Source organism: Myotis lucifugus, unplaced genomic scaffold (assembly GCF_000147115.1).
Source record: "Myotis lucifugus unplaced genomic scaffold, Myoluc2.0 scaffold_215, whole genome shotgun sequence".
Lineage (NCBI taxonomy): Eukaryota > Metazoa > Chordata > Mammalia > Chiroptera > Vespertilionidae > Myotis > Myotis lucifugus.
This window is the reverse complement of record NW_005871263.1, coordinates 2,229,020-2,238,350: the sequence shown is the minus strand read 5'-3', so window position 1 is coordinate 2,238,350 and position 9,331 is coordinate 2,229,020. Positions and strand designations below refer to the sequence as shown.

At 41.2% G+C, this 9,331-nt stretch overlaps 1 protein-coding gene across 2 annotated transcripts in view; it reads left to right on the top strand.

The window, feature by feature from the left end:
* CSE1L (chromosome segregation 1 like) overlaps positions 1-9,331 on the top strand; it is a 50,635-nt gene that overhangs the window by 9,560 nt on the left and 31,744 nt on the right. For both annotated transcript variants that reach the window (XM_006097996.3, XM_023761725.1), the window contains exon 2: positions 5,592-5,687. In XM_006097996.3, coding sequence (XP_006098058.1) covers positions 5,603-5,687 — 85 coding nt within the window. In that variant the 5' untranslated portion in view covers positions 5,592-5,602. The remainder of the gene's footprint in view (positions 1-5,591; positions 5,688-9,331) is intronic.

The following is a 9,331-nucleotide window of genomic DNA, read 5'->3' as shown; positions in this document are numbered from 1 at the left end:
CCATGGCGACCCAGGAGCAGGTCCTGCTGGGTGCTGCTGCCCTCTGCACTTTCCTGCTATGGGATCGCCACAGTGACCCAGGAGCAGGCACTCCTGGGTGCTGCCTGCGGGCTGCGCTTTCCTGCTCTTGGATCGCCATGGGGTCCCGGCTGGGGGCGGGGCTTAGGCGGCATGGGGCTGAGGCGGCACACAGGGGTCCCTGCTGGGGGCGGGGCTGAGGTTGGCACACGGGGGTCCTGGCTGGGGGCGGGGCTGAGGCGGCACACAGGGGTCCCGACTGGGGGCGGGGCTGAGGCGGCACATGGGGGCCCCGCCGCCCAGGGCCGCACACAGGGGCCTGAATGGCGGCTCGTGCTGGCCAGCCCTGCCTGAAGTATGCAAATTAGCCACCATCTTTGTTGGCGGTTAATTTGCATATCTCTGATTGGCTGATGGGCATGGCGAAGGTACGGTCAATTAGAATCTTTGTCTTTTATTAGATAGGAGATTGTATGTATGTATGTGTGTGTATATATATATATATCCCCCCCCAGGAAATCCCATACTGTTTTCCATAATGGCTGCACCAGTCTGCATTCTCTCCAGCAGTGTACTAAGGATCCCTTTTCTCCACATCATGGCCAACTCTTGTCATTTGTTGATTTATTAATGGTAGCCATTCTGGCAGGTGTGAGGTAATACTTGTAGTCACTTTAATTTGCATCTCTCTGATGAACAGTGATGTTGACCATTTTTTCATTTGTCTCTTGGCCATCTGTATGTCCACTTGGAGAAGTGTCTTTTTAGGTCCTTTGCCCATTTTTAATTGAATTATTTGTCTTCCTTTTGTTAAGTTGTATGAGTTCTTTATATATTTTGGATATTAACCCTTTAGCAGATGTATCATTGGCAAATATGTTCTCCCATACAGTGGGCTCCCTTTTCGTTTTGTTGATGGTTTCTTTTGCTATTCAGAGGCTTTTTCTTTTGCTGTAGTCCCTATTTGTTTATTTTCTCTTTAGTTTCCTTTATCCTAGGAGATATATCTATAAATATAATGCTAAGAGAGATGTCTGAGATTTTGCTGCCTGTGATTTCTTCTAGTATTTTTATGGTTTCACGTCTTACATTTAAGTCTTTTATCCATTTTTAGTTTATTCTTGTGTATGGTGTAAGTTGGTGGTCTAGTTTCATTTTTTTGCATCTATTTGTCCAATTTTCCCAATACCATTTATTGAAGAGAGTCTCTTGATAACTCCATTGTATGTTCTTGCCTCCTTTGTTAAATATTAATTGAGTGTAATGGCTTGGGTCGATTTCTGGGGACTCTGTTTTATTCCATTGATCTATCTGTTCTTGTGCCAGAACCAGGCTGTTTCGATGACAGTGGCTTTGTAGTATAACTTGATATCTGGTATTGTGATCCCTCCAACTTTGTCATTCTTTCTCAAGATTGCTGCAGCTATTTGGGATTTTTAAAAAAATATATATTTTATTGATTTTTTTACAGAGAGGAAGGGAGAGAGATAGAGAGTTAGAAACATCGATGAGAGAGAAACATCGATTAGCCGCCTCCTGCACATCTCCCACTGGGGATGTGCCCGCAACCCAGGTACATGCCCTTGACCGGAATCGAACCTGGGACCCCTCAGTCCGCAGGCCGACGCTCTATCCACTGAGCCAAACCGGTTTCGGCTGGGATCTTTTTTGATTCCATATAAATTTTTGGAGTATTTGATTTAGATCTGTGAAATATGTCATTGTTAATTTAATAGGGATTGCATTGAATTTATAGATTGCTTTGGGTAGTATAGACATTTTAATGATGTTAATTCTACCAGTCCATGAACACTGTATAATCTTCTACTTCTTTATTTCTTCCTCCCTTTTTTTCAATGTCCTATAGTTTTCCGAGTACAAGTCTTTTTTTACCTTCTTGGTTAAGTTTATTCCTAGATATCTTAACTTTTATGTTGTAATGGTAAATGGGATTGTTTATTTATTTATTTAATTATTTTTTTAATATATTTTTATTGATTTCATGGAGAGAGAGAGAGAAACATCAGTGATGAGAGAGAATCATTGATTGGCTGCCTCCTGCATGCCCCACACTAGGGATCAAGCCCACAACCCAGGCATGTGCCCTTGACCGGAATTGAACCCGGGACCCTTTAGTCCACAGGCCGACGCTCTATCCACTGAGCAAAACTGGCTAGGGCGGGATTGTTTATTTAGTTTCTCTTTCAGAGAATTCATTATTGTTGTATAAAAATGCCATTGATTTCTGGTTGTTAATTTTGTATCCTGCTACTTTGCCAAATTCATTTATTAAACCTAGTAGTTTTTTAGTGGAGTCCAGGTTTTTCTATGTACAATATCATGTCATCTGCAAATAACAAGAATTTTACTTCCTCCTTTCCAGTTTGGCTGTCTTTTATTTCTTCTTTTTATCTGATCGCTGTGGCTAGGACCCAGTACTATGTTGAATAAGAATGGTGAAAGTGGACATCCCTCTCTTGTTCCTTTTCTGAGTGGAAATGATTTTCGTTTTGCCTATTGAATATGATGTTTGCTGTAGCTTGTCATATTTGGCTTTTATCATGTTGAGGTGTAATCTCTCTATTCTCACTTTATTGAAAGTTTTTATCAAAAATGGGTGTTGGATTTTGTTGAATGCTTTTTCTGCGTCTATTGATATGATCATGTGATTTTTGTCTTTCAGTTTGTTTATATGCTGTTATCACATTTGTTGATGTGCAAATATTGTGCCAGCCTTGCATTCCTGAAATAAATTCCACTTGTTCATGGTGTATGATCTCTTTAATATATTGCTGGATCTGATTTACTAATATTTTGTTGAGGATTTTAGAATCTATGTTCATCAGGTATATTGGCCTGTAATTCTTTCTTTGTAGTGTCTTTGTCTGGTTTTGGATTTAGGATAATGCTGGCCTCATAAAAAGAGTTTGGAAGTGTTCCTTTTGGATTTTTTGGAATAGTTTGAAGAGAATAGGTGTTAATTCTTTGAATGTTTGGTAAAACTCCCTGTGAAGCCGTCTGGACCGGGCCATTTGTTTGCTGGTAGTTTTTTGATTACTGCTTCTATTTCAACAAGTGTTATTGGCCTATTCAGGTTTTTTATTCTTCCTGATTGAGTTTTAGAAGATTGTATTTTTCTAGGAATTTGTCATTTCATCCACAGTGTCCATCTTTTTGGCACATAGTTGTTCATAGTACTTTCTTACAATCCTTTGTATTTCTGTGGTGTCAGTTATTTCACCACTTTCATTTCTGATTTTAATTGTTTGGGTCCTCTTTCTTTGTTTCTTGATGAGACTAGCTACAGATTCATCAGTCTTGTTTATTTTTTTTAAAGAACCAGGTCTTGGTTTCATCAGTCTTTTGTATTGTGTGTTTTTTTTTTTAGTCTCTGTCATTTATTTCTGCTCTGATCTTTATTAATTCCTTCTACTTACACTGGGCTTTTCGTGTTCTTTTTCTAATTTTTTAAGCTATAGGATTAAATAGCTTATTATTAATGTACTAGAGGCCCGGTGCACGAAATTCATGCATGGGGGGATGTGTTCCTCAGCACGAAATTCATGCATGGGGGGATGTGTTCCTCAGCCCGACCTGCACACTCTCCAGTCTGGGACCCCTCAGGGAATGTCCAACTGCTGGTTTAGGCGCAGAATCGGGCCTAAACTGGCAGTTGGACATCTATCTCACAATCCGGGACCGCTGGCTCCTAACTGCTCGCATGCCTGCCTGATTGTCCCTAACTGCTCCCCTGCTGGCCTGATTGACGCCTAACTGCTCCCCTGCCTGCCTCATCGTCCACAACTGCCCTCCCCTGCCGCGACCCACCTCCTCTGCACGAGGCAGCAGAGACGCCGGGACCGGCCTCCTCTATGCCACGTGGAGCCGCGGGACCCCCGGGACCTGCCTCCACTGTGTGTGTGGCCATTTTGTGACAATGTAGCATGAGGGCGTGAGGACCACTTAGGCTTTTATTAGTATAGATTTTGTTTTTTGAGGTAGGCCTGAAACGCTATGAACCTTCCCTCTTAGTACTGCTTTTGCTGTGTCCCAGAGATTTCGGGTTGTTATGTGTTCATTTTTTTCCAGAAAGCTTTTTATTTCTTTCTTGATCTCATTGGTAACCCATTCATTGTTTAATTGCATGCTATTTAGCCTCCATGTGTTTGAATGTTTTTGAGTGTTTTTACTGTACTTGATTTCTAATTTCATTCCATTGTGATTTAAGAAGATGCTTGATATGATTTCAATCTTCTTGAACTTGTAGAGACTTGTTTTGTTTGCTAATATGTGGTCTTATCTTTGTGAATGACGCATGTGCACTTGAGAAGAATGTTAATTCTGCAGCTTTGGTGTGAAATGTTCTATAAATGTCAATTAATTCCATCTGATCCAGTGTGTCATTTGGAGTTACTGTTTCCTTGTTAACTTTTTGTTTGGAAGATCTATCTGGTGAAGTCAGCAGGATGGTAAAGTCCTCTAGTATGACTGTATTGCTGTCTATCTCTCCTTTAGAATCCTCCAGAAGTTTTTATATGTATACTAGAGGCCCGGTTCATGAAATTTGTGCATGGGTGTGGTCCCTAGGCCTGGCCGGTGATCAGGGCCTATTGGGGCCAGGCTGGCTGGGGCCTGCTGGCTGCTGGACAGGGCCTGCCAGATGCGGGGAGGGGCTGCAGGGGGTTTGCTGGCTGCGGGGGAGGGGGGGGCGGTGTGTGTGACTGGGAGAGGTTGGCTGGCTGTGGGAGGTTGGCTGTGGGAGTGCACTGACCACCAGGGGGCAGCTCCTGTGTTGAGCGTCTGCCTCCTGTTGGTGAGTGCGTGTCATAGCGACCAGTTGACCAGTCGTTCAGTCGTAATGGTCACTTAGGCTTTTATATATATAAATGTGTACACACACACACTATATGTATATTTAATCCTCACCAGAGGATATTTTTCCATTGATTTTTAGAGAGTGAAAGTGAGAGGAAAAGACAGAGAGGAAATATTGTGAGAGAAACACATCGATTGGTTGCCTACTGCACGAGCCCCAACCAGGGCCTGTACTGGGGAGGAACCTGCAACCAAGTTATGTGCCCTTGACCAGAATCAAACCTGGGACTCGTCAGTCTGCAAGCTAATGCTCTATCCACTGAGCCAAACCAGCTAAGGCAGAAGTTTTTTATATATTTAAGTGCTCTTATATGATATTGGATGCATATATGTTTACTGCTTTAATTTTTAATTTTTTACAACAGGACTTTAAAAACATTTTTTGTGAGTATTTTTACCCTTTGCTTTGTTTCATAAATTAGATCAACTTTATGGTGACTTTGATCAAGCCTTCAATTTTGCTTTTCTGTGCCTATCTTTTTAAAATTATGACGTTATTTCTTCTCCTTTATATCAAAATTACTCACCATTGTTTCAGAAAAGCCCTTCTTATCTTAGGTCAGAGTCAGGTTTATAGTCCATGCCCAAACATAGCAAGAATGACTTTCAGAGAGAAGACTGATAACATGAAATGATTTTTTATGCAAATTACTGTGTTTGCCTGTGACCAGTTACCCAAGCATCATTTCTTGTTTTAGATTTCATTGCAATGGAGCTCAGTGATGCAAATTTGCAAACGCTAACAGAATATTTAAAGAAAACTCTTGATCCTGATCCTGCCATCAGACGTCCAGGTAAAGAGAATAAATATTGTTTGTGGTTGATGTATTCTTAAAGGACAGGTGAGGGAAAACTTTATGCAAACTGCTGTTTGTAAATATAGATTTTTTTAAAAAAAGATTTACACTTGGATTCTCAGTTTATTTTTCATTCTGTAGCCACAAAGTGTGTGGTTGGCTGTCTTTAACTGTTATAACATAGGATGGTGTGGGGTTTTTTGGGGTTTTGTTTTTTGAGTAAAATAGCTTTTATTTGTCCTCCTCTGGAATATAAAGTACTAATATGTTTAGAATGCTTTGTCCCTTCACTTTTCTGAAATTTCCTACATCTGCCAGTTTTAGAAAGATAATAATGGGGCATAGAGATGAGTGTTAACTGCCTAAAAAGTGATTAAGTGAATGAAACCAGGCAATCAGACACTCCATGCTTAACCTTCATGCTGGGATTGATTTAATTATTACATTTTAAGACCTAGGGTTTTTTTCTACCCCCTTTCTCCCAAATATAATCAGTTTCCATGAGAAACTTAGTATAAACTTAGACTTGCAATCTCAGGTGCCCACAGGATTCAGATGTGAAGGTAAATGAGGGAGCAGGCCAAGTGGGGACTGGTAATCTTCTGTGACTATATGCTTTGGTTAAGGGGCAGTTATTATTTGGAACCAGCTATCTTAGGGGGATTCAAACTAGTTTTGCAAAATCATTTCCAGCTTTACTTGAAAAATAAGGGTGTTTATATGAAATGTCCTTACTTTTAAATGATAGCAACTAATAACTTCGAACAATTTTGAAATTTATACAAATCTAATTTTGAGGACCATATGTGTCCTGTGAGTAGTCAGTTGAGGTTCCTTGATGTAAGCCATATTAACCAGAAATGCTCTTAATCTGCTTCTTTAGAATTTACTAGTGTGCGTGCTCATGAAGAGGATTTTGGAAGGGCCCCATGAAGACACATGAATGCGTGTGTGTGTGTGTGTGTGTGTGTGTGATACTGATGTTATATATAAAACATAGAATTGTAAACATGTTAATGCAGTCATCCTAGCCTTTGTGATTTCTGAGAGGAAAAATTTGTGAGCTTCCCATTAGTGCTTCAAGAAGTAATGTGTTCTTGGATAAAGGGAAATTATTGGCTCTAATCTTCTTAGACTTTCCCAGAAAGCCTCTGCCAACATTATCTATTAAAATTATTTTTAATAATTGTGTCTTTTAAGGTGAAGGTGGCATTTTTTTATGAATCTAGGACAGAGTGTAGGAATAAACTGGTGTTTCTGGGAAGAGTTGTGGACATATTTCTCAGGGATTGGTAGTAGACTGACTCAACATCTTTATAAAATGATATGGAGGTGGCAATGTGTAGTGGATTCCAGCTTACAGATACCACTCTTCTCATGGGTTATTGAGATGTGACAGTGGTATAGATAAATTGGAAGACATTTTGAAGCTCATTGAGTGTGTGGAAAATGTCAGTGTGAATATTCTGAGCGCAAATTGAGGAAAATGAACACAGAAAGGAATAGACTTAAACTCATGAGAAAATTGCTTCCAAGATATTAATTATAATTTAAGAGAGACCTGGCAGTCTGTATGGGCTTTCCCCCAAATCATGGATATAGTGTGTTGCCCTGTACAAAATGCTGACACTAAGGAAACAGTGAAAGCCTGATAGACTCGTACAAAACTGTGTCTGCTACATAAAAACATGTTCCAGTTCATTTCTCATCTTTCAAGAAAGACATGGTGACACAAAGCAGGAAAGGTTTGAGGATGGACGCTAAACTCTTGGGACTCAATTCAGAGAGAAAAAAAGTGTTAAATCATATTATTTTTAAAAATATATATCTTTTATTGATTTCAGAGAGGAATATTAAATCTCCTAGGTTTACTCATTACACAATGAAGGTGTGTAGCACTTCTAATTTTTCCTATCTTAAGCCTCACTCATTCCAATGATCCAATACCCATTGAAAAGACCTGCTGTTAGCACCTATTATTTTCTACCATAATATGATTTAGCCCGGCCCGTGTTGCTCAGTGGTTGAGCATCGACCTATGGAATAGGTCATAGTTTGAATCCTGGTCAGGGCACATGCCCAGGTTATGGGCTCAATCCCTAGTGAGGATTGAGGCAGTCGATCAATGATTTTCTCTCAACATTGATGTTTCCATCTCTCTCTCCCTCTCCCTTCCTCTCTGAAATCAATAAAAATATATTTTTGATAGATAGATAGATAGATAGATAGATAGAGGCATCTTTAGTCAGAGTTGTCAGGATCATAGATCGGCTCCCGCTTACACCACCTCATTGGGGATCGAGCCCATAACCTGGCCATGTGACCTGATTGGGAATCAAACTGTGACCTCCTGGTCCAGGTCAAGACTCAACCACTGAGCAACACTGGCCAGGCTAAATCATATTGTAGGAAATAATAGGTGCTAACAGCAGCTTTTTTAGTAGGTATTAGATCCTTGGAATGGGTGAGGCTTAAGATAGGAAAAATTAGAAGTGCTATACACCTTCACTGTGTAATCAGTAAACTTAGGATATTTAATATTTCTCAGTATAATATCAATGTGAATATGTGTTAAAATCTTAGTATAACTTTATTGCTGGTATTAGAAATGTGTATATCTAGAGGAAAACTGAAGTCTAGTGTGGTCAAATAAGGACAAGACTAAAACTTTTTCAGTGATGAAATATTCTAGCTCTGTGATCTTTGACAAGTTACTTAACCTTAGTGGCCTTGTCTTTAAAATTGGGATAGTATTACCAATAGTATTAGTGACAACTTAATGAAATAATATATGTGAGTAGAGCTCCAAACATATATAGTTAATAATAACATATTAGCCATAATTAACTCATTTAATCTTGATCACGGTTATACTGTAAAAGAAATAATAACCACCATTTCTAATCTAATCTAATAAAAGAGAAACATGCAAATTGACCGTACCTCCACTACACCCACAAGCCACGCCCACCAGCCAATCAGGAGCAGACATGCAAATTAACCCAACTAAGATGGTGGTGGCCATGGAGCTGGAGTGAGCAGGAGGCTTGGGTTGTCCCCGGCAGTGGAGGAAGCCAAGCTTTCCGCCTGCCCTGCCGGCCCTGAGCTCTGCTCAAGGCTACAAAGTTTCAATTATAGAAGATAAATAAATCCCAGATACCTGCTTCCAGCCCGTGGTCCGTGGCCAACCTGAAACCGGCCATCAGCCCCTCACCCAGGCTGGCCAGGCACCCCAGCGGGAGCCCCCCACCCTGAAGGGGCTGTGGGCAGCCTGAAAACGGCCCTCAACCCCTCACCCAAGCTGGCCACACCCCCATGGGGTGAGGGTCTCCGCTGGGGAGCTTGGCCAGCCTGCAAACAGCCATCAGCCCCTCACTCAGGCTGGCCAGGCACCCCAGTGGGGACCCCCACCCTGAAGGGGGTGTGGCCAGCCTGTAAACGGCCCCTCAGTCCCTCACCCAGGCTGGCCAGGCACCCCAGCGGGACCCCCACCCTGATCCAGGACACCCTTCAGGGCAAACCCAGCCGGCCCTCACTCATGCACCAGGCTTCTATTCTATATAATAAAAGGGGTAATATGCAAATTGGACTCCTAATAGCAGAATGACTGGGAATGACTGGTCACTATGACACACACTGAC